Below are 27,132 nucleotides of genomic sequence, written 5' to 3'. Positions count from 1 at the left end.
TGCCTTCTAATACCATCACATGGAGGTTCCAGCGTCAACAAACAAATTTTGAGGAGACACATACAGCCGTAGAACTTGTCACTCTAGACCTTCATATCTTCCTCTCCAAATTGTGGAAAAGGGACTAGAGGACCCATCAACTCCTCTGTGTCATGTGTGGTTCATATGTTCTTCCTTTGCACAGATTCTCTGTGGCTTCCTCATGTCCTTCCTTCCCATATTCTGCTTTTCTTTGCCAATTGGGGACCGTGGGAAAGAGATGAGTCATGGTCCAGCCCTTCCTGTCACTGAGATGCTGCAACTGCTCTCATAGGAAGAAAGTGACAGGGGCAAGGATGGGGGCCCAGGAGCAGATTGGTGTGCAGGATGAGATACCAGCTGTGAATGCAGGAATTAGTGGTGTCAGGGAGAGGAGCAGCTATGCATGCCCCAATCCTGCACATTTCCTTTTCAATTATCACAGCAGACTAAATCTACTCTAGGTTATGGGCAATTAGGGGACAACATGGGGTTGAGAAGATCCATGAAGCTAAGTAAAGTAAAACAGATTGTGATTTTCTGTGAAAAAAAAAAAAAAAGTCTTTAGAAAAACCTATGCAAAGCCGTAGTATTCAAGGCAGTGCACTCAGATGATAAAATACGTAGAAAAGCAAGGAGACCATTAGCATCAAAGTGAGTCTGGGGCTCCTTCAAGAGGGAGTGGGTGTGGCCCATGGGAAGGGGAAACACAGGGCTGAATAAATGAATGCAATTTCTTTCTTCATCTCATGGGAGAGACTTGACAATTACCTTGTGAAGTTGTGTTTCTTGAACAGTGTTCATTTCGTGAAAATCACTGAGTCATTTTTTAGGTGGTACTTTTATTTATTTGTATTACATTTCCCCAAAAAAACGTTTCAGAAAAGCTGACATGGTTCTAAGGAGGGAGCACCTTGCAGGATTTTCTCCACCTTCCTCCCAGCACATACCATACAGTTTCAAGTAATCTTCTGTTGAATTCAGGTCCATTTCTTCTCCCATGAAATCCTGCCCATCACTAAGAGTGGACGCGCCAGGGCTGGTGTGCTCCCTCACGTCTCCTGTAAACATGAACCCTTGGGAGCAGAGCCTGCAGAAACAAAGCCCCAGGAGCTGGCAGACCCCTCGTGCTCTGGAGTAACGAGGACTTGTGAGACAGCAGTGGTGAAGGAATCCATCTGTTGCCCAGAGAATCATGATGGAGAAAGGAACGTCTGCCCCTTTAGAAATCTGACCCTTCCTTTCCGACGTTCCTCCCTTCCAGACCCCACTGTACCACAGTCACAGTCTCAGTTTCCCAGGCCTCCTGCAAACTAGGCTCTTGTCTGTGTCCTTGACGTGTATCAACACACGGAATCCTCACCTCCGCAACCCCGTGTCTCTCTGCTCAGTCCTCCTGAGACTGTTTCCCTGACCTAGGAGAGTGCGACCACACCCTGCCTGGTATCCCCACTGAAGCTCCTGCCATGGACGGCTCAGACACCAGGAACGTCAGTGTCTCCCCACTACACAGTAACTCTTTGGGGACAGCGTCTAGCTCTGCTGTGTTGAACTCACTGTACAGAGACGGGGTGCCCCCCTCCACCTCGTGGATGCTGAGGGAGTGAGGAGAGGCTGCCTGCTTATCCCACCTGCACCTCCATCTCTTATATCCTATAGTCTCACCTCCGACCTACACAGACATCCACAGACTGAGTAAGAGATCTGGTCAGAGGGTACTCATTTTCACCTTGTCAAAAATATCACCTAAAGGGAAGTGCATTGAGAGGGAGGCAGTGGGTGCCGTGGGTCCTGCATGGGGTGGAAATCTGGGTGAATCTTTCACCCTCTCTGGCCTCAGCGTCCCCAGAAGTGGATGGGGTAGTGGACGGTGGATCTCCCAGGGCTGACCCGGCCCTGACAGTGTCTGTGTGTGAAGTTCCTCCTCTGAGGTCACTGTTCTGACCTCACTCCCAACTTCCTGTGGGGCCTCCTCTAAATCTTGAGCTCTCAGTTCATGAGAGAAGAACCCTGAGGAACGGATTTACCTCGGAGATCCTGGCACCTCCAACCCAACACATGCTACTGCTGCTGCTACTGCTGCCACCCCTGCTCTGTGGGAGAGTGGCAGCTAACAAACAGAAGGATTACCAGCTGAAGATGCAGAAGTCCGTGACGGTGCAGGAGGGCCTGTGTGTCTCTGTGCTTTGTTCCTTTTCCTACCCCCAAAATGGCTGGAATGACTCCGATCCAGTTCATGGCTACTGGTTCTGGGCAGGGTCCCATACAGACCGGGATGCTCCAGTGGCCACAAACAACCCAGATCGGTCAGTGCGGGAGGAGACTCGGGACCGATTCCACCTCCTTGGGGACCCACAGACCAAGAATTGCACCCTGAGCATCAGAGATGCCAGAAGCAGTGATGCAGGGATGTACTTCTTTCGTGTGGAGACAGGAAAGACAAAATGGAATTATAATTATGTCCCGCTCTCTGTGCATGTGACAGGTAAGGCACGGGCTCCATGAGAGGCCAAAGGCAAATGTGATGGGGACTTTCGGGCATGGCTGGGATGGGACACATGTCCTGGGAGGGAGCCGGGGGTGATAAACTCAGGGGAGGGGCTGGACCAGAGCCTGAGCTTCTCCAGGACCGCACCTCGGATGCCCCTCCTGATCCTGCAAGCCCTCCCCTCACCATCCCTGACCCACAGTCCTGACATCCTCATCCTGCTCTGACACTGGCATTGTGGCATGTGGGGCCATATGACTCCTAGTTTCAGGACCTGTCCTGGGCATGACAGGGGTTTAGCAGCATCCCAGGCCTCTCCCCACCAGATGCCAGAAGCACCTGCCCCACCCATGCAGTGGGACAATAACAAGTATCTCCACACATTGTCAAACCTCCTGGGGGATTAAGTCCTCCCCAGTTGAGAGCCTTAGGTCTACACAACCCTGTGACTCTCTCAGGCCAGGCCAGGGAGGGACAATTTCCTGGTGCAAACCAAGGGCAGCAGAGGCACCTGAGCCTGGGCAAGGGGACTCAGCTCATGACCTCTCCATCTCTCATACCCTGAGGTCCTCGGAGATCCACATTTAGACACTCAAAAGACAGGGGGGGACCTCCACGATGGTCCAGAGGCCAGGAGGGCAGGGCCCACATGTCTGGTGCAGGCCCTAGTGCTCCAGGGAAGCCCAGAGGTGGGAGGTGGGACACAGTCTCTGCTCCTCCCTGGGTGGGTCTCTAGGGTCTCTGAGCTTTAGGGTTTCCTTCACTCTGTGCAGAAGGAACCAGGTCCTATAGCGTGTGGGTCTGAAGTTTCTCTTCCATGCAGGGCTGAGGTCTCCTGCTCCTTTCCAGCTCCTGATGGATCTCATAGCCCTGCCCCTCCTCTCCCTCCCCCTTCTCTGCTCATACAGGGAGCCCAGGGAGCCTCTGCCTCAGACATGCTGCTGCCGCTGCTATGGGCAAATAAAGAGAGGGACAGTGGGGACTGGGCTGAGCTGACCCTCCTTTCTCCACAGCGTCCCAGGCCCTACTGTCAAGATACAGGCTGGAGGTGCCAGAGTCGGTGACCGTGCAGGAGGGCCTGTGTGTCTCTGTGCCCTGCAGTGTCCTTTACCCCCATTACAACTGGACTGACTCTAGCCCTGTTTATGGATACTGGTTCAAGAAAGGGGCCCATATACTATGTGATATTCCGGTGGCCACAAACATCCCAAGTGGAAAAGTGCAGGAGGAAACCCAGGGCCGATTCCTCCTCCTTGGGGACCCACAGACCAACAACTGCTCCCTGAGCATCAGAGATGACAGGAAGGGGGATTCAGGGAACTACTACTTCCGGCTGGAGAGAGGAAGCAGGAAATGGAACTATATATATGACAACTATATATCTGTCCGTGTGACACGAAAGTCTCAGGCTCCAGGACCAGCCAGAGTGGAAGGTCTAGGGGCCACAGAGTAGGGCTGAGATGGGATCCCCATCCTGGGAAGGAGTTGGGGGTGAAGCATGTCTGGCTCAGGGGAGAGGTAAGACCAGAGCCTGAGCCTCCTCAGTGCCACACTTCAGACCCCAACACCCTTATTTTGCCTGTCTCCCTTTCATTACCAGCCCTGACTCACATGCCTGCCTTCTCCATCCCGGGGACCCTGGAAGCTGGCCAGCCCAGGAACCTGACCTGCTCTGTGCCCTGGGCCTGTGAGCTGGGGACGGCCCCCACGATCACCTGGATGGGGGCCTCTGTGTTCTCCCTGGACCCCACTATCACCCGCTCCTCGATGCTCAGCCTCATCCCAAAGCCTGAGGACCATGGCACCAGCCTTACCTGTCACGTGACCTTGCCTGGGGCCGGCATGACCACAACCAGGACTGTCCAACTCAACGTATCCTGTGAGTTCTGGGCCAGGACGCCCGGGTCCCTGACTGGGATTCCCTGAGGCCAGTTGGATGTGGGACCCAGACACAAGGATCTGGGTCCTGGAATCTGGGCTGGGAATTGGGGGTCAGGAGGATGCTGGCTCCACCTTCCCCATTTATGGGGTTCCTGGAGAGACACGGCCGGTGTCCCCAGCCCTCAAAGTGATGGGGTCTCTGTGTCTTTCTGTTCCAGACCCTCCTCAGAACTTGACCGTGACTGTCCTCCAAGGAGATGGCACAGGTGGGACAGAGCTCCCTCCCTGGGGCTGGAGGAGCAGAGCCTTCAGCTCAGGGGAGAGCCAGGTCCCTCCTCATCCTGAACTCACCCTGGTGACCTAAGACGCCCTTGTGTGTGAGCCCCGGTGCCCCATCCCCGATCCTCAGCCCCGTGGCCACCTGAGTACCTTCTCGTCACCCCCTCACTCCCCTTGAACTCCACACACCCCTGTTTTGGTCTCGTGGCAAGGGCAGAGGGACATTCACACAGCAGCACAAGGCTTTGAGGTCCCTTATCTTCCAGTTCCTGAGTATACATCCTACCTCGTCCTTTTATTTTCACCAATAGTTCTGAGCTACATTCTTTTGGACACATACTATAGTCACATGGACAAAAATGTATAATGCACAGCAGAGTCTGTCCCCAGAATTGACCAGGGTCTGTCCAGGCTGGTCTGAGCCTTGGTTTGTGCACCTGGAGGATCTCAGAGGTGGTCTGACGTCAGTAGTGAGACTGTTCACACCCTCCTCTAGGGCTGTGTGTGATTCCACTGTCTGAATAGTCTCTGATTTTGTGGCATCTTCTAATGGAAGATCATGGCACTAATTTTATCCTACAGCACGAACACTGCAATGAATGATGTTGTATCTACTCCCACAAGGAATATCTAAGTCTACGGGATAAATTCCTAAAAGCAAAATATAGCAGAGTCATATGCTCTTTCTGATTTTTAAAGATATAGTGAAATTGTTCTAATTAAAGGCGGACAAGTTTACATCCCCAACAGTGAGCGGTGAACGTGCGTATGTCCCTACAATTCAGCCCGTATCAGTGTCTGTTCCATTCACCAGTCTCTTTCTGTATCCTTCCTCCCTGTCTCGATCACTTTGTGTCTCTGACCCTCTGCCTCTCTCTCTACAGCATCCACAACTTTGAGGAATGGCTCAGCCCTTTCAGTCCTGGAGGGCCAGTGTCTGCACCTCGTCTGTGCTGTCGACAGCAATCCGCCTGCCAGGCTGAGCTGGACCCGAGGGAGCCTGACCCTGTGCCCCTCACAGCCCTTGAATCCTGGAGTGCTGGAGCTGCCTCGAGTGCATGTGAGGGATGAAGGGGAATTCACCTGCCGAGCTCAGAACCCTCTGGGCTCCCAGCACATTTCCCTGAGCCTCTCCCTGCAAAATGAGTACACAGGTGGGTAGGGGAGGGGCTGGAGGAGGAGGACACACCTGCCCCACCCTCAGGGTCCAGCTGGGAGACGTGGAATTTCCCTGCCACCCACAGCATCACTGTCTTCTTCCTGTCTTCTCCCCTCTGGGGAGAGGGGAGGAGCGGATCTTGGAGGGGAGGAGCTGGGGCCTGGACAGATGTGCCTGGGGAGACAAAGGCCTTGCTTTCCAGTGCCTGGACTAGTGTGAGGCAAGTGAGGCACTCATTTAGGGCACACAATTTAAGAACCAAAAATAAAACAACTCAGCAAGCGAGAGAAATAATACTGCTATATGATTATCTTTTTGAAAATTAAAAATTATTACAAAACAGTTCCATGGTGAACACTAATCAAAATTTTATTTTATTTTATTTTATTTTTTTATTTATTTTTGAGACGGAGTCTCGCTCTGTCGCCCAGGCTGGAGTGCAGTGGCCGGATCTCAGCTCACTGCAAGCTCCGCCTCCCGGGTTTACGCCATTCTCCTGCCTCAGCCTCCCGAGTAGCTGGGACTACAGGCGCCGCCACCTCGCCCGGCTAGTTTTTTTGTATTTTTTAGTAGAGATGGGGGTTTCACTGTGTTAGCCAGGATGGTCTCGATCTCCTGACCTCGTGATCCGCCCGTCTCGGCCTCCCAAAGTGCTGGGATTACAGGCTTGAGCCACCGCGCCCGGCCAAAATTTTAAATAAAGGCAGACTGCACCCAGCACTGTCATGCCTCAGTGACCTCAGGATAAGTCCCCTCCCGTCTTTGTTCTTTGTGTCGGTGAAGCGGGACTGGCATACCCAAGTCTGGGGCCCCACAGGCAGTGGGAGGAGAAGAGGTCCAGTTCTCGGAGGGTAAACACCAAAACAACTCCAATCCATCCTCAGGCAAAATGAGGCCTGTATCAGGAGTGACGTTGGAGGCGGTCGGGGGAGCTGGAGTCACAGTCCTGGTCTTCCTGTCCTTCTTCGTCATCTTTGTTGTGTGAGCATTGACCCTGGGGAGGGAGGAAGAGCCTTGGGGGTGGGCAGGCTAGGAACAGAAACCCTGAAACCAGAGCTGGAAGGACCTGGATGGGTCAGGAGCTTGAAGCAAGAGCCAGAATGAGGTCATGCGTGTACGGTGAGAATTTCACCAGCACCCTTGTTTGTGGAGCTCCACGTCTGTGGCAAACCTCAGACCCCAGGAGAAAAGAGACTCTGTTTTCGACATTGGGGTCTCTGGAATGGGACCACCCCCTCCCACCTCAGTTACCCCTCCAACTCCCCAGTAGGAAATACAGAGCAGGGGTTGGTCTGCGCACTGCACCCCGATCTGACCACACTGAAAGGCTCTCTGGTCTCTTCACTCAGAGTGAGGTCCTGCAGGAAGAAATCAGCAAGGCCAGCAGCGGGCGTGGGGGATACAGGCATGGAGGATGCAAACGCCATCAGGGGCTTGGCCTCTCAGGTGAGTGAGCATTGAACAACAGCCCTTCTCCCCCTGCTTTCTCACGGGCCAGGCATAGAAGGGGATTACCTCCTCTCTGTCCTTCCTTTCTTCCCCTACAGCTGAAAAATCATGTTCTGTCCATTTTTCCTCGTAAGAACAGCTTTCATGGCCCTCCCCATCCCATCCTGACCCCTCTCACTGCTGAAGCCTCTGGATTTCTGTCTGGGACCTCCTCACCTCCCTGCCTCTCACCTCCCCTTCCCTGCCTGGAGGGACCATTCCTCAGCCATCACTGTCTGGTTCCTCTGCATGTTGAATAACTTTTGCCTCAAGCTCCACTTGGCTCAGCAGAGCACTGTCACTAATCTGGGTTTGTTTAAATTTTTGTTCTCCATGAATTTTTTATTTTTATTTTTATTCTTATTTTTTGAGACGGAGTTTCGATCTTGTTGTCCAGGCTGAAGTGCAATGGTTCAACCTCGGCTCACCACCACCTCTGCCTCCCGGGTTCAAGTAATTCTGCCTCAGCCTCTCGAGTAGCTGGGATTACAGACATGTGCCACCATGCCTGGCTAATTTTGTATTTTTAGTAGAGATGGAGTTTCTCCAGGTTGGTCAGGCTGGTCTCAAACTCCCGACCTCAGATGATCCGCCCACCTCGGCCTCCCAAAGTGCTGGGACTACAGGTGTAAGCCACTGCACCCGGCCTTTCCATGGATTTTTTAATATTAATTTTGATTTTTTAAATATTGTGTTAAAATTGTGTTCATCTTCATTGCTGAGATTTGGGGCACCCTTTTAATTTTGTGCTCTGGGTAAGGGCCTCCCTGGCTTTGCCCCAATCCCAGCCCCGCCTCCAGTCACTCCTGCCTCTGCTCCATGCTCCATCCATGCTGGACTCCAGTGTCATCACCAACAAGGTTATTTGCGCCTCTGCGTCTTCTCATGGGCTGTTCCTCCTCCTCAGATGCTTTTTTTTCTCCCCACTCCCTGATTCCTATTCATCCTTCATGCCCTGATATAAATATTACACTCATCATTTATTGATTGTATCGAATGTGACTGGAAGCCTGTGGAAAGTTTCGAGTAGCAGAGTAACATCCATCCCTTCATTCCTTAATTTATTCAGGAAAACTTAGAGAGCACCTCCTAAGAGAAGAGTACTGTAGGTGCCAGTGACCCATCTGTGGAAAACATTTAAAAGTCTTGGGCTCATTGAAGTTTAATTCTATACAGAGGGATATAGCCAAACCAATCAACCAATCAAAACTAATAAAACAACAAATGAATAAAATATAAAGATAGATACATACTTTAGGGAAAATGCAAGGTAGAAGAAATAGGAAGTGCCAAGGAGATGGCTTGTGGGTTTATTTTTGTTTATTCATCCATCCATCCATCCATCCATCTGTCCACCCATCCATCCATCCGTCCATCCATCCACCCACCCACCCATCTGTTCGTCCGTCCATCCACCCAATGATCCATCTGTCCATCCATCCATCCATCCATCAATCCATCCATCCATCCATCCATCCACCCAACGATCCATCTGTCCATCCATCCATCCATCCATCCATCCAACCATCTGTGGTGGAAAATAACACACAATATACCACCTTAAACTTTATTAAGTTTATGGTTGTGCTAGATCTCTAGAACTCTTTTATCTTGCAAAACTGAAACTCCACATTCGTTGAACCACAACTCTGCCCTCCCCCTCCCATCCTCCTCATCCTCTTGCAGCTGCTGGAAACCACCAATTTTACTTTCTTTTCCTATGAATTTGACTACTCTAGATACCTCAAGTAAGTGAAATCATGCAGTATCTCTCATCTTGTGACTGGACAATTTACTTAACATACACCCTCAAGGTTCACCCACATTGTAAGGTATGACAAGATTTCCTTCTTTTTAAAGGGTAATTAATACTGCGTTGTGTGTCTATTTACCGCATTTTGTTTATCCATGTATCTGTTGATGCACATTTGGGTTGCTTCCACCTCTTGGTTATTGTGAATAATGCTGCCGTGAGCATGGGCGTGCAAATATCTTTTTAATATCCTGCTTTTAATTCTTTTGGGTGTATGTCCATAAGTAGGGTTTCTGGACTCCATGATTATTCTATCTTTTAATATCTTAAGGAGCTGCCATACTGTTTTCCACAGTGGTTACACTATTTTACATTCCCACAAATGTCACACAAGGGTTCCCATTTCTCCACATCCTCACCAAGGCCTGTTACTTTTTGGTTTTTGTTTGTTTTTGACAGTAGCCATCCTAATAGGTGCAAGGTGATATCTCATTATGGCTTTGATTTATATTTTCTAGTAAGTAGTGATGTTTTCATATGCTTCTTTTGATTTGTATATCACCTTTAGAGAAAGTCTATCAGAGTTTAAGCCTGTTTTTAAAATTGCGTTTCTTGTTTCTCTGTTATTGAGTTCTAAGAGTTTTTTTAAATATATATATTCTGGATATTAAACCTTTTTCCGATGTATGGCTTGAAAATATTTTCTACCATTCTGTAGGGTGACTTGTGTTTCTGTTAGTGATGTTTGAGCACAGGAATGAAGGAGGCTCAGATCTGACACTGACTGTGAGACTGAAGAGCCTTCCAGACAAAGGGAAGAGCAGGGTGAGGCCCAGGCACAGGAGAGACCAGTGAGAGGATCCACGAGGATGTCTGTGTGATTAGACGGAGGCAAGCAGGGCGGAGAACAGGAAATGGCTTCGGAGAAGTTGAGCCTGTGTGTGAATCGTGTTGGGCTGCACAGGGCACCGTGAGCATTTGGATAGTTTTGTGCAAAAGACCACGATCACCTTTCATTTTCATGGGATCCCTCTGGCTGCTGTGTGCAGAAGAGACCGTGTGTGGTAGAGGAAGGACAGAGCAGAGAAGATAGAGAGGAGGCTGGTGAACATCCCAAGCAGGAAGTGGTGCTGGCTGGAACCAGGATGGCAGCGGTGGTGGACATGGCTGTCTTCTGGGTAAATTCTGAAGTTAGACTTATGGGAATTGCCAATAGGTTGGGTGTACAATGTGAATGACCGAGAGGCAGCAAGAAGGCTTCCAGATTTTGGCCCTGAGCCATGGGTAGAATGGAGGTGTCAGTCATCGAGGCCAAAAAGATTGTGCAAAAAAAAAGAGATTGGGTGGGGAAAAGGAGTTCAGATAGAACATGTTGCATTTTGTGTGCCTTTGGACAAGAATGTGTGGGTTTGAAGTATACTATTTGATCAAGGAATATAGTCAGCAGAGGGGAGTGAGCTGGGTGTAAATTTGGAAGTCGTCAGCTTATTGACGGCATGAAGACAACATAGTGTATGAGATCTCAAAGCAAAAGTAAAGAAGAGCTCAGGGCTGCTCTGATATTTAGGGTCAGGGAGATGTGGAGCATCTGGCAAAATGGCTGCCAAGAAGGTGAGATGGACCCAGAAAGCACGATGTCCTGTAGTTAAGTCAAGAAGGGTTTCTGTGTAGGGAAGGTGAGCAGCTGGGTCCTCTGCTGCTGCAAAGTCCAGGAAGGAGAAGACTGCAAGATAGACATTTAGGCTTAGCCAAGTGGTGGTCACGGTGACCTTGATAATAGCAGTGCTCAGATGTGGTCTATGTCTGTGAATTTTAATTTGAGTAATCAAGAGAGAATGGGGGAAGGAATGAAATCACAAATAGTTTCATGGAGCATCTGCTGTGCAGGGGAGTAGCAGGGAAGCTTGGAGATGAAGGAGGAGCCTCCCAGGCAGCCTCTGCCACTCTCCACCATGTGAGTCTGTTATTAGTTTCCTGTGGCTGCTGTGACAAATTGCCACACATTTCCTGGCTTCAAACAGCATACATGGATTAACTTAAAGTTCTGAAGGTCACAAGGCCAAAATGGGTGTCGCTGGACTAAAATCAAGGCATTGGCAGGCAGAGCCAGTTCCTTCTAGAGGATCCAAGGGAGGATGCACTTTCTCACTTTTCCAGCTTCTAGAGGCACCTGCATTCCCTGGCTCAAGACCCTCCCTCTGTCTGCAAGGCAAGCAGCCCAGCATCTTCCAATCTATCTATGCCCTCCTCCTTTCACTACTTGTAAGGACCCCTGTGATTCCATTGGGCCCACCCAGGTAATCCAGGATAATCTCCCCATCTCAATATCCTTAACCTAATTCCATCTGTAAAGCCCCTTTCGCCATGTAAGGTAGCAGATCCACAGGTTTCAGGGGATTAGGGCATGGACATTTTGGAGGAGCTATTAATCTTCCTATAAGAAGGATGTAATTTATTTTACTGACTTGTCTTCCCCATACCACTAAACTGTGAGCTTCTCAAGGGCAGGTGCCACGTCTGAATCAAGGCCCTGTAATTCTCTCTCGCTTGCCCTCTTCCAGCCCATCTTAATTCACATATAGATATTCATTTGTTTGGTAGTCATTTATTGCCACCTCCTTCAGTTAAAGAGTGAGATGCAGGAGGTCAGAGCCCACGCCCACCACGTCCACCATGGTCCATCCAGCACCCGGCTCAGGAACTCACACACAGGAGGCCTCAGCAGGACTTCAGACTTTGGGGGTCAGAAGGAACTGACTGGATTGGGTCCTGGTGTAAGAGGGAGTTTGCACAGGGTACTTAACCATTTCTACCTCAGTTTTCAAATTTATAAAATGGACACAATAATAATATCTTATCATAGAGTTGCTGTCGGAAGTTAATGAGATTAGTAAACACCAAATAAGGTGATAATTGAGTATTAAATATTAGAGAAATGTATTAAAGAGATTTCAACAAAGTGCACATGGGATGGATGAAGGAAGGAACTCCTGAGCCTCCTTCCTGGACGCTCTCTGGTTCATGCTGGCCCCACTGCTCTGCTCTGACTCCCTTCTCTCTCTCCATTCAGGGACTCCTGATTGAATCCCCGGCAGATGAGAGCCACCCATACCATGCTCCCCCCGCCCTGGCTGCCCCATCCCCAGAGGAAGAAGAGATCCACTATGCATTCCTCAGTTTCCACAAAGTGAGGCCTCAGGACCCACAGGAAGAGGAGGCCACCGGCTGTGAGTACTCCGAGATCAAGATGCCCAAGTGAGAAACTGCAAAGACTCGGGCCTGTTTGAGTGTTTACAACCCCTCCAGCAAAGATGCCCCAGGCTGATTCCTGTAGAATTAACAGCCCTCCATGCTGTGCAACAGGACATCAGAGCTTATTCCTCCTGTCTAACTGAAAATGCGTGCCTGATGACCAAACTCTCCCTTTCTCCATCCAATCAGTCCACATTCCCCGCCCCGGTCTCTGGTACCCATCATTCTCTTCTCTAGTTCTCTGAGGTTGACTATTTTAGGTTCCAAATATAGTGAGATCGTAGAGTGTTTGTCTCTCTGTGCCTGACTTACTTCACTCAACATAATGTCCTCTAGGTTCATCCGTGTTGTTCCAAATAACAGAATAATGTATTGAGTATTACAAAATAGCTAAAAGAGAGGAGTTTAAATGTTGTCACCAAAAAAAATTAAATATTTGAGCTGACGCATGTGCTAATCATGCTGACTTGATGGTTCCATGGTGCATCCGGGTGAGGGAGCCTCACTGGGACTGCGTTCAGGTCGCTCAGGTACTCAGGGCAGGGATGGAATTTAATCCCTGCCTGATTCTGAGGTCTCTTCTCTCATCAGGCACTTAGTGAAGCAACCACTGATTGGGCACCCCTTGGCCGTAAGTTTGCAGCATCGCTGTTGATTTCATGGGTGAAGAAATCTGAGAAGCTGGAAGTGCAGGAGCTGCGGGAGTGGGCGCTTGGAATTAAAGCCCAGCTTTGCGCATGGCCCGCCCCGGCCTGCACCCCATTGGCCAGCTCTGATTGGCAGATGAAGTGCCCAATGGCCACGCTACCCATAACATCATCTTCAGGTCCTGGGTGGGGTCTGCAGACCTCCTGCTGGAGCCTCCATCTCCAGGCTTCTGTGTGACTGGGCTGGGTCCCTCTCTTGCCGGTCCCCTCCAAAGAGACCCTGGGCCCTTTCCAGACTCACTGGCCCTATGGGGACCCCCAGCCCTTCTCCATCACCCTCTCCTCTCCTCACCTGCTTGCCCTTCCGGTCTTGTCCTCAGGTCTGAGGTGGATACTCATGGAGCCCGATTTGCCCTGTGGGAAGAAATCAAGGAAGAAGTCACATCTCAGGTCCCTAAGAAACATGGGAGAGTCCTGGGTAGAGAGAGGTGAAGGTGCCCAACTTCCCACCAAGTCCAAGCCCAATTCCTCCTCACATGGGACCCTGTGGAGGAGATGGTCTGAGGGCTTCACCTCTGCACCAAGAGTCCTCAACATCTCCATACTTTTAAAGATTTCGGAGGGCACTGGAGGAAGATGCCATTGTGTGGGGGAAAGAGGCCGGGTGAAGCTGAGGAAGGAGTTGGCACTGCTGGCCTAATTACGAGGGATCACAACAATGATGGAAGCAATAATAGTAATTTACTTCACACCGATTATATACCAGGCACTATAGCTTATGACAGGGTTATCTTTAACCCTCCCAACAGCCAAGCAAGACAGATACTTTAACCCCTTTGCAGATGAAAAAATGAGGGTCCAGAGAGGTGATGTTACTTGCCCCAGGTCACGCAGCCAGAACATAACAGAGGCCAATATTCCCAACCTGGCTTCTCTGATTCCCAGACCCCTGCTCTCATCTCAGACAGGAGGCCTCAGAACATAGACACCATGGCGCCTTTGAAAGGAACGGGACAGTGGCGTGGGGGTGGTTCTGCCAGGCCAGGGGGTGGAAGATGAGGTGATTCAGATACACTCTTTGAAATACCCTTGAGCTTTCTTGAGTTTATCACAATCAGTTTAGAATTGCACATTGATAATATGATGGCCTTAATAATAATATCTGAGATTTTATGAAGTGCTTACTGTGTACCAACACAGTAAGGTATTTACTAGTAAGAGCTTGTTATTGTTCCAAGGTATTTACTAGTAAGAGCTTACGTTATCCCCATAGGAGATATCCCTGTGAGATTTGGACCAATGTTAGTCCTATTTTACATATGGCAAGTAAAGCACAGACAGGCTGATTGCCTGCTATCTCATTGTGTGACCGACGTTGTAGGCTCCTTGGTGAAGGGACCATATAATAATCATAAATAGGCTCAGTATCTAAATACTAAGATAATTTAAGATGCATCTTCTAAAGTCTTTAGATAGCGTAGTGAAAACCCATACACGTAGGCTGTATGTCTCCTCAGCTCCCTCTTGCCTCACCATTTATTCTAGGAAATGCCACTCCTATGACTTTTGGGTGGTATCCAGATCCAATCATGATTAAAATATGAGTAACTCCAGGGTGATCTCTGGGGGAGGGAGAAGGGGAGCTGAAAGGAGGGGGCTGGATCATGGTAGCTATAACATTACTGGGGACAGGGAGGGCAGTTTGTTCATCTTTTTTTTTTTTTTTTTTTTTTTTTTTTTTTTGAGACGGAGTCTCGCTCTGTCGCCCAGGCTGGAGTGCAGTGGCGCGATCTCGGCTCATTGCAAGCTCCGCCTCCTGGGTTTACGCCATTCTCCTGCCTCAGCCTCCTGAGTAGCTGGGACTACAGGCGCCCGCCACCGCGCCCGGCTAATTTTTTGTATTTTTAGTAGAGACGGGGTTTCACCGTGGTCTCGATCTCCTGACCTTGTGATCCGCCCGCCTCGGCCTCCCAAAGTGCTGGGATTACAGGCGTGAGCCACCGCGCCCGGCCTTGTTCATCTTTTGTTCATCAGAGGCCCAAGAATAAAGCCAGGCGCTTGGTGAAATGTGGGGGTACCGAGAAATTGAATGAGGGACAAATGAATGAGTCACTGAGGTTGACTTAATGTCAACCTCATCATCCAAAGTTTCACTTTGGATGTCTCCATTAAGTCAACCTCAGTGACTCATTCATTTGTCCCTCATTCAGTCTCCATCAGTGGCTTTGAACACAGGGATAGAAACCCCTGGAAACTTTTCATCTGAAGAAATTTGAGTGGAAGCAGGATCATTATGGACAGAGGCACTAAGGCCTGTTATACTTTTAGGACTCACAAAAATGTTTCAACTTCTTCTAAAATCAGAAGAAAAAAAAAAAAACTGAACACAATCCACCCCATATTTTATACATGTTTATATTAACAGAGTTGTAAAATACAATTTTTAATATTTTTCTAGAGGAGGGCCCACAAAAGCAAAATGCATCCCTGGATGGAATCCATTCTGTAAAACAGAAATGGCCCTGCTCTTAGGGGAATGAGGAGGGAGCCTGGAGTCCTGTTCACACGAGTTCCCTGCCCCACTCCAAACTCTGGCACCTTCTACAGCCCTTCTGAAGAATGTGGCTCCAGGTCCAGGAGGGGCCTGCTCCCAGGGAGGAGCCCACCCTAAGGCCGGGGCCCACCCCTTCTCAGCTGAATTCTCTGAGACCTGTGTCTTGAGACCACTCTTGAAGACTAGCCAACAGCCCTGCATTTCCAAGACCTTGCTGACCTCCCAGGCGAGGTCTAGTATTTAGATATTGAGCCTATTTATGATTATTACATGGTCCCTTAGCAAAGGAGCCTACAACATTGACCATACAGTGAGATAGCAGGAAGTCAGCCTGTCTGTGTTTTACTTGCCATGTGTAAAATGGAACTAATACTGGTCCCAACCTCACAGGGATATCTCCTATTAGGATAAAGTAAGCTCTTACTAGTAAATACCTTGGAACAAGGGTTGGTACACAGTAAGCATGTCAAAAAATATCAGAGATTATTATTAATACCATCATGGTTTCCGTTTCTGCCCTTGACCTGAGACCCTCCCCACTATGTCATGGCCACTCTCTCCGTCAGCTTTTGCAATCCCCTTTTCTGTGCTCTTCCCTGAATATAAGAATTCTGTTTCCACCTCGAGCTCTCTTCTATTCCCATGCAGCATAGTTCCTGGGGTTGGAGTGAGGGACAGAGGAGGAACTAATGGTTGTCTCTTTCTACTTTTTCTGGTTTGGTTTGGTTTGGTTTTTACTCTTTAAGAGCATTCTACATAATTGGTTTACAGCAGTGCTGTCCAATAGAACTTTTGGCAATGACGAAATGGTCTATATTGGCACCATCCAATCTCATAGCCACAAGCTGGTGTGACTGAGGAGTTGGATTTTTTACTTATTTAATTTTAATTCATTTTAAACTTAGTCACATATGGCTAGTGGCTACCATATTGGTTAATTCATGTTACAGGCCTTTTCTTTACAGTTTATTTACTTACTTATTTTTGAGATGGAGTCTCGCACTGTCTCCCAGACTGGAGTGCAGTGGCGTGATCTCAACTCACTGCAACCTCCACCTTCGAGGTTCAAGTGATTCTCCTGCCTCAGCCTCCCAAGTAACTGGAATTACAGGTGACCACCACTACCCTTGGCTAATTTTTTGTATTTTTAGTAGAGATGGGATTTCACTATGTTGGCCAGGCTGGTCTCAAACTCCTGACCTGGTGATCCCAATGTGCTGGGATTACCGGCGTGAGCCACCGTGCCAGGCCTATTTATTTATTTTTCATACAGGGTGTCTATTGTCCAGGCTGGAGTGCAGTGGCACGATCTCAGCTCACTGAGCCTCTACCTCTCGGGCTCAAGAGATCCTCCCACCTCAGCCTCCTGAGTAGCTGTAACTCTAGAAGCACTCCACCACTCCAGGCTAACTTTTCTATTTTTTGTAGCAGCGAGGTTTCACCATGTTGCCCAGGCTGGTCTCAAACTCCTGGGCTCAGGTAATCTGCTTGCCTCAGCCTCCCAAAGTGTTGGGATTACAGGCATGAGCCACCATGCCTGGCCATTTCTTCACAGTTTAAATTCAATTTAATGTTAAATGAAACAGGTACTAAATCTCACTTAATGTTTAATCTTGCAATTAGATGAACTTTCAATATAATTTTGATCTCACAGTTTGTATTTCAATTACATTTTCATTTAGTTTAAAATTTTAGATGAAAATTAGCTCAATAAGGCCTGGCACGGTAGCTCACACCTGTAATCCCAGCACTTTGGGAGGCTGAGGCGGGTGGATCACAAGGTCAGGAGATCGAGACCATCCTGGCTAACACGGTGAAACCCTGTCTCTACTAAAAAAAAAAAAAATACAAAAAAATTAGCCGGGTGTATTGGCGGGTGCCTATAGTCCGTGCTACTCCGGAGGTTGAGGCAGGAGAATAGCATGAACCCGGGAGGCAGAGCTTGCAGTGAGCTGAGATCGTGCCACTGCACTCCAGCCTGGGCAACAGAGCAAGACTCTGTCTAAAAAAAAAAGAGGGAGAGAAAGAAAAAAGCAAATTAACTCAATAAACAAAAGTTTTAATCTGCAGGACACCTAGACATATGTGAGGGTCCTTGAGGACTGAGCTGATCTCAGGTGAAGGAAATTGGCCCCAAGAGATGAGGGCTCTCCTTCCTAGACCAGGGGGCTCAAGTAGTTCCATCTGCTGCTCCCACTTCAGTCTTAGTAGGAAGGAGATGCGGTCTCTGACTCTGGAAAAATGGCATAAGAAACGGCCACCTTCCTCCTGGGCACAATGATGCAACCTGCTGACCCAGCTGCACCCTTGGGCTAAGATTGTTTTTAAGGCTCAGAGGACTGCCTGTCACCCCAGAGCTCACAGAAAATTGTAGGCATTGTGCTTCATCATAATCATCACCATCAGCATTGCGTTTGTTACCGCCATCATTAGCACCACCATCACCATCATCACCACCATAATACTATTGCCACCATTATGGCCATCATCATCACCATTGTCATCATCACCATCACTACCAATGTCACCACCATCACTAGCAACACTAGCATCATCTTTGTCATCATCATCATCATCGCCACCATCACCACCATTACTATCATCACCATCATCACTATCACAATAATGCCATTTCCACTGTTAATCTCTATCATCATTGCCATTTTCACCATAATCACCACCATCACCATTGGTACCATCATCTCCATCATTAACGTCACCATCCTCCCAAGCTTCACTGCACTTTCTAATATCTACTCCACTGACTCTCAACCAGGGCAAACTTGCCTCCCATGTGATCTTTGTAGTGTCTAGAGACATTTTTTGTTTTCTGAACTGGGGAGGTGGTGGTTGTTACTACTAACATCTAACGGGAAAAGGCCAGGAGTGCTGCTAAATGTCCCACAATGCATAGGACAGCCTTACTACCTCCTCTTCCCCATCAGAGAGTTATGGTCCCAATGTTGATAGTGCTGAGGTTGAGAAACTCTGGTCTACTCTATGCTGAGAATGCTGCAAGTCCCCTTTTCCTCCAAGATGTGTCTCTAATCCCCACATCACCCTTCAGGCAGGAGTTGCTCCTTGCATTCTTCAGCTGGGCTGAGGATGAGCTATGAGGAGAAGTGACCTACCCAAGGTAACCTAGCCTACAGGTAGCAGAGCTGGGGTTTGAACCCAGACCTTAACCATCCCACCACCCAATCTCTTCTCCCTGCATGGTTGACCACTGATATCTGTTTCCCCAACTTCACTTGGTAGCAAAGGATGACTATGTACCAGGAATTGACATGCACACCTCTCATTTTTTTACCTGTCCCTCTAGGTAAATCTTAATATCACTTTTAAACATAAAGAGAAGGGAAGTTGCTGGACGAAATCCTACAGCTATTTAGAAGCATGACTGGCTCTAAACCCTCTCTTGCTTCCATCAGCTTCAGGTCCTGGGGGCTGATCTCTCTGCCCCACATGATCCCTGACAACTCAGTTCCTGGCTTATCCCTTCCCCTCTGGTTCTGCTTCCCCTCTGGTTCTGCTTCCCCTCTGGAGGGAGGGCTGGCTCCTGAGTCCCAGCCCCCAGCCAACATCCCACCTTTGACCCAGAGCAGTGAGGGCACCTGATTGAGTAGTGGTTGGTCAGAGCATATATCAGGCCTCCACAAAGTTGGACACCACCCAGCACCGTCAGCACGATGAGGAACACCACCATGGATCCTGAGATGGAGAAATCTCGGTGGACAACAGGTAAGATCCCTGGAGGGATAGGACACCTGGGGGTCAGGACCACGACTGATCCATTCATGCATTCACTCATCTCTTCATCCACCCACATATCCGTTCTTCAAAGATTTGTCAACATCTATTATCCGCAAAGCACTGTTCCAGGTACGAGGGATTCAGCAGCCAACAAAACAAACTCCTGCACCCATGGGCCTGACGTTCTAGCTGGGAAGTGGACAGTGGACAATTAGGCAAAGAGATGTCTCACACTGCAATCAACCATAAGTGAATAGAGAAGAATAAACCCTCATAAGGGTAGACAGTGACCAGAAGGTGGGTGTGTGACACAGGGTCATTAACTCATCCATAAGGGGAGAGACAGTGACCGGAAGAGGGGTGTGTGATGCAGGGTCATTAACTCATTGCATAAATGTTCACTGAGCACCAACTATGTGCTACACACTGTGCCAAGCACTGAGGATAAATGGAAAACAGGAAGCTCGCCCAGGGTAGATCACCTAAGGTCAAGAGTTCAAGACCAGCCTGGGCAAAATGGTGAAACCCCATCTCTACTCTATCGACTCTATTTTGTAAAAATACAAAATTAACTGGGCGTAGTGGCATGTGCCTGTAATCCCAGCTACTCAAGAGGCTGAGACAGCAGAATCTCCTGAGCCCGGGAGGTGGAGGTTGCAGTGAGCCGAGATTGCACCACTGCACTCCAGCGTGGATGACAGAGTGAGACTCTGTCTTTGAAGCTTCTGCCCTCCTGGTGTTTGTAGTCCAGGGCAAGAGAAAAACATGAATCGATGACTCAGAGGGCTGCATGCACACATCGTGTCTGGTGCATAGTAGGTGCTTAGGAAGTAGTGTGGCTGAAGTAAAGTCTGCAGACCACATCCTGTAATGTCTCCTGTACTTTCTTGCACAGTTTCATTTTATTCTCACAGCACCCTTTTCCTGCAGGGATTCTTATCCTTTCATTACAGTTGAGGAAACTGAGTCCCGGGTTCATGGAGATGGGTAGCAGCAGAGTGGGGATTTGGACCCCAGAACCTTGGGCTGCAGAGCCCCTGAGTTTACCTGCCACACTCCTCTGATCTCTCCCTGAGCATGTCAGTCTCTCTCCTTGATGCAGAAGACTGGACACATGGTTGCTGAGAAGATGCTTTCCCCATTTACAAATTCACTCCCAAGCCAAGTTTCTGACGCCACGGCCATGCCCAATCTCTACTCCTCCATCCATCCCTCCTCCATCTATCCCTCCTCCATCCCTCCTCCATCCATCCCTCCTCCATCCATCCCATCCCCACGTCTTTCTAATTCCTCATCTTGGAGCAGCTGAGGGGAGCAGTTGAGGGCATAGGCTGTGCCTGCCTGGGCTTGAATTCCACCTCTCCCATGGGTTATGGAGCAATAGAGCCTTGAATAAGCACTCAAACTCCATGGGGCTCAGTTTTCTCACCTGTAAAATGGAGGTGATGCTAATCACATTCACTTACTGCATAGAGAAATGGTGAGGGTCACACAGGTTAGAACAAAGGCGGGCACATAGTAAGTGCTCAGCCAATGTCTGCTACTCTTATCCACCTGGGAGTCACCCTGACTCTGATCTGAGGACTTCAGAGGATTCACAGAGGAGATAGCTTTGGACCCACACCTCAGAGGACTGGGAGATTTCACCCAGAGGTTGTGAGCATGTCATGGCAGGGTGGAGGTGGCGTTCCTGAGGGTGGGCACTGCCTAGCAGGGCATGGAGGCAGGAGATGTGCAGAGTGTGAGCCTGGACGGGGAGCTGCTGCACTCACGGGGGGCCTGGATCCTGACGTCCCTGTACATAGTCAGCTGTGTCATGGGGTTCTCCACGATGCATCGGTAACGGCCTGTCTGCTCCCAGGCAAGACTCGAGAGGTTCATCTTTGCGTCTGAGAAGTTCAGGAGGGAGCCATTGTGGATCCAGTGGTACTTGAGATCCGGGAAAGAATAGCAGATACACTCCATTTCCACTTGGGAGCCGATCTCAGCCATCACAATGCCGTCGAAATCATAAGGATTGCTCCTCAGCAGCACATAGTCGGGTCCATCTGTAGATACAGGGCAGGAGGCCCGGGCCTGTGTTTCTGACCCCTGGGTGTCCCGTCTCATGAAGTCCTCCCCCAGCCAGGAGGTTCCCCACTGTGCACCTCAGGCTAACCCCTAGACCTGCTCCCAGCAAGGCAGCTATGTCAACAGCAATAACCATTAATCTATGATTAAGGAACTACTAGAGGCCAGCCCCATGGTGCTGTTTACATCATAATAAAATGGGTGGAGTAAAAGCCAACACATGAGGCTTACTGTGTGCCAGGCACGATTCTAAGCTCTGTGCCTGTCCCCACATTTGTTGAATTCCCAGAACAACCCATGTGACTGGTTCCACTATTGATCCATTTTATAGGTGGAAAACAATGAGGCTCAGAGGAGAGGATTAGGACTTTATGACTCCAACTGACACAGAAGGATTCAGCCAGTCTCAGGGCCCGGGAGCAACCGCCCTGAGCAGCTGCAGCCTCTGGATCCTGGGTCTTGGTTCCAAGCCTCTGACCTGTAAACAGCTGTATGGAGGTCAGAAATTGTTCACCCCTCCACCCCAGCTTCCACGGGACGGGTGCCATAGCCTGTGCTTTAGGAAATCTGACAGACCGCCGGAGTGGTTCCAGGAGATGTGAAAGTGATTTTAGATTTGTGATTATGTTTTTCAGTTGAAAGACGTAGAAGAGTTTATTAAACTCTGTGAGCAGTCCTGGAATATTGGGGGGGAATTTAAGTGTTAATGTACTTATCAGTTCAGCGTATTAGATTTACAAGAGCTGTCTGAGAATTTGTAGGGATTTTGCTGGGTGGTGAACTTGCCCTGGTAGGCAGCTAAAGGGCTATAAAGAAAAAAGAATGTATGGAATGCATAACTGAGTCTTTAAATAAAGCTCTCTGTTTAAGGTAGCATAGTCTGTTCAATTTCAGTGAAAGAGAGTGACAGTGACTACACTAAATTTAGCAGAAAAGAAGAAAGAAATTAATGAGCAGAATTTGAAGGCTCAAGGGGCTTGAAAACTTAATAATTGAACATCAATTTAAGAAACAATGGTTTTGGCCGGACGCGGTGGCTCACGCCTGTAATCCCAGCACTTTGGGAGGCCGAGATGGGTGGATCATGAGGTCAGGAGATCAAGACCATCCTGGCTAACAAGGTGAAACCCCGTCTCTACTAAAAATACAAAAAAAAAAAAAATAGCCGGGCGTAGTGGCGGGCGCCTGTAGTCCCAGCTACTTGGGAGGCTGAGGCAGGAGAATGGCGTGAACCTGGGAGGCAGAGCTTGCAATGAGCCGAGATCGTGCCACTGCACTCCAGCCTGGGAGACTGAGTAAGACTCCGTCTCAAAAAAAAAAGAAGAAAAAAAAAAAAAAAAGAAACAATGGTTTTAAGTTGTTCCCTCTTTACACAAAAAGCAGACCTCAACAAAGGCACACTGACCATTTCTAATCTGAGAAGTGGGGACTGGAGTCTCCATTGCAAACTCGAGTGTACCATGGTTCTGAGTAGCAGGGGCAGCTCCCAAGGTCACAGGGCTCAAGAGCCTGAGCTGATTCCAACCCAAATCGAGCTGGCTGCAGGCTGGCCCAGGATGACCCCTCTCTCCAGCTCAGCCTGTCCTAACCTATGCCTATCCCTAGAAAGCCCTGAGCCCACCCCTGGCTTCAGTCCCAGGAGCCCAGACCACTCACAGGCCACAGTCAGAGAGATGCGTTCACTTTTCTGAAAGATCTCTGGGAAACTCTCTATCACGCACTGAAGTGTTCTGTCATAGAGGCTGACCCTGCGGATGACGAGGGTCTTGCGGTCCGGGAAAATTGCCATCCGGTCACTGCTAGAGGTCGGTACATCGTTCACATACCACGTGATGTTGGTGACATTGGTGTGGCAGTTGGCGACCACGGAATCCATATTCTCCACCAGGGAACTGGCATTGACGGAGATGCCCGGATTGCTTCCCAACTCTGGGTGAAGCAGGAAGGAGAAAACAATTACAAGTGGGGTCTGCTTCCCCAAGCTCTGCTCCTCTCCAGGGGACTTCTGGGCATGTTGGAGAGAAGCCAAGAGCTATAAAATAAGTTCTGGCATCCTGGCAAGGGAGCTGAGAAGGGCAGAGGAGTAGGCACAGGGCAATGAGTTTGCTGAGGTGTGGGCCTTGCCTGAGCCATTGCCATGCTGTCTGCTGCCATAATGGTGAGCTATTGGCATAAACATGTGACCTAATCATTGTTTCTGAACCCCCAAACCAGGAGCCATGAGAGGTTCTGAGTGAGAGGTGGCATTTGGCTACACAATACTGCCCCATTATTTGAGTCCCATTCAGTTTACGAATACTCCCTCCAATGCTACAACAAACCACAATGGTGGGTTCCTCCCCACTCTACAGATAAGGAAACTGAGGAACACAGAGGGAACACAAATGGGCCAAGGTCATGTGGTATGTATTTGCAGCCACTGTCAAATGCAGGACTGCTTGTCTTCCAACTCCACCCTCTCCTCCTCTAGCCCTCAGAGTCCCCCAGGAGCTGTCCATGGTACACATGATTCCAGGGCGGCTCCATGATTCCCACTCCTGGTGTCATGCTCTGTATACCATCCTTCTCTCGAACGTGAGTGGGACCCAGGAGCTGCTTCTAACCTGTGGAATATGACAAAGGCCAATGAATGTCATTCCCATCATTACCTGCTGTTACATAAGACTCTGTCCTACCAGACACTTCAGCTGGCCTTGAAGACACAAACAGCCATGATGCGAAAAGGCTGTGGACACAGCCACATGGCAGGGAACTTCAGCAGCCTCTAGGGCCCAAGGGCCTCCATCCAGCAAACAGTAGGCAGCCCCCGGGCCCTGAGTCCCACAGCCACAGGGAAATAAATTAAGCCAGCATCCTGAGTGAGCATGGAAGCTGACTCTTCCCCGGTCAAGCCTCCAGATGAGACCACAGCCCTAGCCAAAGCCTTGTAAGACTCAGAACAGAAGCCTCAGCTCAGTCATACCTGGACTTTTGATTCAGCCGTACCTGGGCTTTGGGCCCCCTGGAAACTGTGCAATCATGAATGGGTGCTGTTTTAAGCTGCTATGATTGTGGTTGTTTGTTATGGAACAGTAGAAAGCTTATAAATACACTGACAATAAATTTGAATACTTTGAAGGTAGCAAGTGTCCCATCACCTTGGGAGAAGCTGGTCAGCCACCTGCTGAGGCTCCTATTGTCATTTAGAGGTGGGTGAGGGAGGGGGACAGTGTGACCTCTAAGCATTCACACTTCCAGTGCTGTCACTTCTAGCTCTCCTTGGGGGTCGGGAAACAGAGCACCTGCTAACCCACCTAGAACCTCCAGCCAGCCAGTTGCTCTTTGGGTCTCATTGCCTGCAACCACCCGAACAGTGTAGTTTCCTGTGTCATTTAATGCAGTGGGCCTGATCAACAGGCTGCCTTCTCTGTTCACTCTTTCCCTGCCAGTGTACCTGGGCCCAGGCTGCTCAGCATTGGGCGGTTTGTAGCTGATAATCATGTTTCCCACGCTGTCGTTTGCACCCCGGTACCAGTTGTATTCCTGAACATCCTCAGGGACGTTATCCAGGGCCAGGAGGGTCCGATATCCCTTGATCCCCAGGGTTTGGGTGATGAAGATTTGGCCAGAGGCCTGGCAGATCCCACAGGCCAGCAGACTGGCTGAGGAAGACAAGGAAAAAAGACACAGAGAGATCGACACCATCCAGGGAATGATTCCCAGAAACACTGGTGAATCAGGCAAGAGTTTCTCTTTCCTGGTAGAGTCCCAGCCTGTCCCTTCCTGTGCCTCCCCTCAGCTCCTGCCCTGGTCCATTTTACCCGTATCTTCTCCCAGGCCCTCCTGGCTAGCCACACAGCCTCCAATCCATCCTCATGTGACAGTTAGGTAAATGTTAATAAGCCTAAGTTGTGACCCTGTTCTCCTCTGCTCAAACACTTTCTATGGCTCCCCAGTGCTCTTAGGATAAAGTCCAAACTCTCAGGTGGGCATATGAAACACTCTCAGCCAGAGTTGGTGTTTGTGACTCATCTAGCCTCCTTGTGGAGCACACCTACCCCATTCTGTTCCCACTATGCACCTTTTACTCATTTATTCATGTAGTTATTTATCAGAAGACATGACTGCCATGCTCTATGCCCCAGGCCTATACAGCTCTCTTGGTGCACCACACCTTCTCCCTGACTTCAGGCTTCGCACACACTGTTCCCCATTCCTGGCAGGGACTCCTTCTCCCGCCTCTCCATCTGCATCCTCCTTGCTGACTCGCTTCTATTCATCACTCAGGTATCAGCTTGGATGTCTCCTCCACCCCAGCCTGGGTCAGGTGTCCCTTCTGGGCTCCCCCAGCTCCTCCTGGGCTCCCCTCATCCTAGCCCTGAGCTCCGGGAATCCTCAGAGTCTGGCCACATACCTATATCTCGCCTTGGGCTGTGGGCTCAAGGAGGGCAGGGCTGCCCTGTCTCAGTCACCACTGAGTCCCCACACCCCCCAGCACAGGCTGGACACAGGGGGAGCTCAGTAATGATTGTCTGGGTGAGAAATGCTCCCCCGAGGATGTGCACAGGTCTTTGATTTTGCATCTAAATTCACTGGAGTGGGCGTGAATGGAGGCGGGAGTCGGAGCCTGTTACCACATATGACATGGGCAGGTGTCCACTGCCCTGTGAACCCCAAGCCTGGGCTATTTGGAGGAGGCAGAGATGCCTGAGACCCCAGTTCCAGGCCTCATGTGTGGACACTGGACCTTTTCAACGACAGTACATGTGGTGCAGCAGGACAGTCGTGCTTGTTGGGGGCACAGAGGGTCCTAGGCAAAGGTGAGGGGCTGGGAAGCAATCTGGCCTGAGAGGTGGTGGAGGGGATGGGGCAGATTGGGGTGCCCAGTGGGAGGTGAGTGCAGGGAGGTGAGGGTGAAGGTCCAAGCTCTTGGTTCGTGGGCATGGATAGAAATACAGGGTCTCTCTCTCTCTCTCTCTCTCTCTCTCTGTGTGTGTGTGTGTGTGTGTGTGTGTGTGTGTGTAACACCACATCTGTGGGTCTGTGCAGGGGTGTGTCTAGGGGCAAGGTGTTCCCATGTGTGTGAGCTCATGAAAGTCCTGCTGAGGGTCCTGTCCCTTCCTCTCTCCCCAACCCCTGCTCTGGGCGTTTCTTGCTGTGCCCCTGGATGGGGATGTCCCCAGCCCCCTTCCCGCCACTTTGCTCCTAGCTGCCCTTCCCTCAGTCCTGGGAAGCTCGTCAAGCATCCAGCGTCTCTTACCCATGAGGAAGAGCCTCCTCCACAGGCTCTGTCTGGGTCTGGAAAGGTCCATGAGCTGCCTAGGGTCCTCCAGGAGGAGGGGTCCCTCCAGAGACAGAACCACCTCTTCTGCTCCCTCACAGACCTGTGTCTCCTGGCACAGAGGCTGCCGGTCTCATCTCCCAGCCCTCAGGGCAGCCTTTCCTCCCCAGCATGGACTCTGACCAGCAGGGGTGGGGCCTGGGGAAGACGGCTCTTGAGAGCCCGACCTTATCTTTATGGCTCTATGCTGCCTTTAGTTCATTATTTATTTACTTATTTTTATATTAATTTACATTTTTTTCTCTGGTCATGAAAAAACAGAAAAACACAGGCTCACTGTTGGGAAAACCAGGAAAACCAGAAAATACAGTCAAGCACCTCAAAGATAGGACATCAAACTCCTCAATTGTATGTCCTGTTTCCATTTGGTTTGGTTTTCCCGTGCAGGACCTAGGTGTCGTCGTCGTCGTCGTTGTTGTTGTTGTTGTTGTTGTTGTTGTTGTTGATGGAGTCTTGCTCTGTTGCCAGGC

The 27,132-nt window shown here is 49.7% G+C and overlaps 2 protein-coding genes across 2 annotated transcripts; one reads left to right on the top strand and one right to left on the bottom strand.

The window, feature by feature from the left end:
* Positions 1-2,025: 2,025 nt before the first annotated feature.
* LOC126942164 (sialic acid-binding Ig-like lectin 12) lies at positions 2,026-12,606 on the top strand. The gene is made up of 7 exons (XM_050769401.1): positions 2,026-2,503; positions 4,107-4,385; positions 4,606-4,653; positions 5,551-5,820; positions 6,710-6,806; positions 7,175-7,271; positions 12,137-12,606. The coding sequence occupies exons 1-7, from the start codon at positions 2,077-2,079 to the stop codon at positions 12,323-12,325; spliced, it is 1,407 nt and encodes a 468-aa protein (XP_050625358.1). The 5' UTR covers positions 2,026-2,076; the 3' UTR covers positions 12,326-12,606.
* A 57-nt stretch (positions 12,607-12,663) lies between these two features.
* On the bottom strand, positions 12,664-26,737 carry CEACAM18 (CEA cell adhesion molecule 18). Its single transcript, XM_050769402.1, has 6 exons — positions 26,582-26,737; positions 24,636-24,983; positions 22,999-23,271; positions 21,041-21,320; positions 19,134-19,269; positions 12,664-13,379 (listed from the first exon to the last, which is right to left on the bottom strand). Exons 1-6 carry the CDS (start codon positions 26,631-26,633, stop codon positions 13,314-13,316), a joined length of 1,155 nt encoding a protein of 384 aa, XP_050625359.1. The 5' UTR covers positions 26,634-26,737; the 3' UTR covers positions 12,664-13,313.
* Between the last annotated feature and the right edge of the window lie 395 nt (positions 26,738-27,132).

The sequence above is a fragment of the Macaca thibetana genome, chromosome 19, assembly GCF_024542745.1.
Source record: "Macaca thibetana thibetana isolate TM-01 chromosome 19, ASM2454274v1, whole genome shotgun sequence".
Taxonomy (NCBI): Eukaryota; Metazoa; Chordata; class Mammalia; order Primates; family Cercopithecidae; genus Macaca; species Macaca thibetana.
This window is presented reverse-complemented; position numbering and strand designations above follow the sequence as displayed.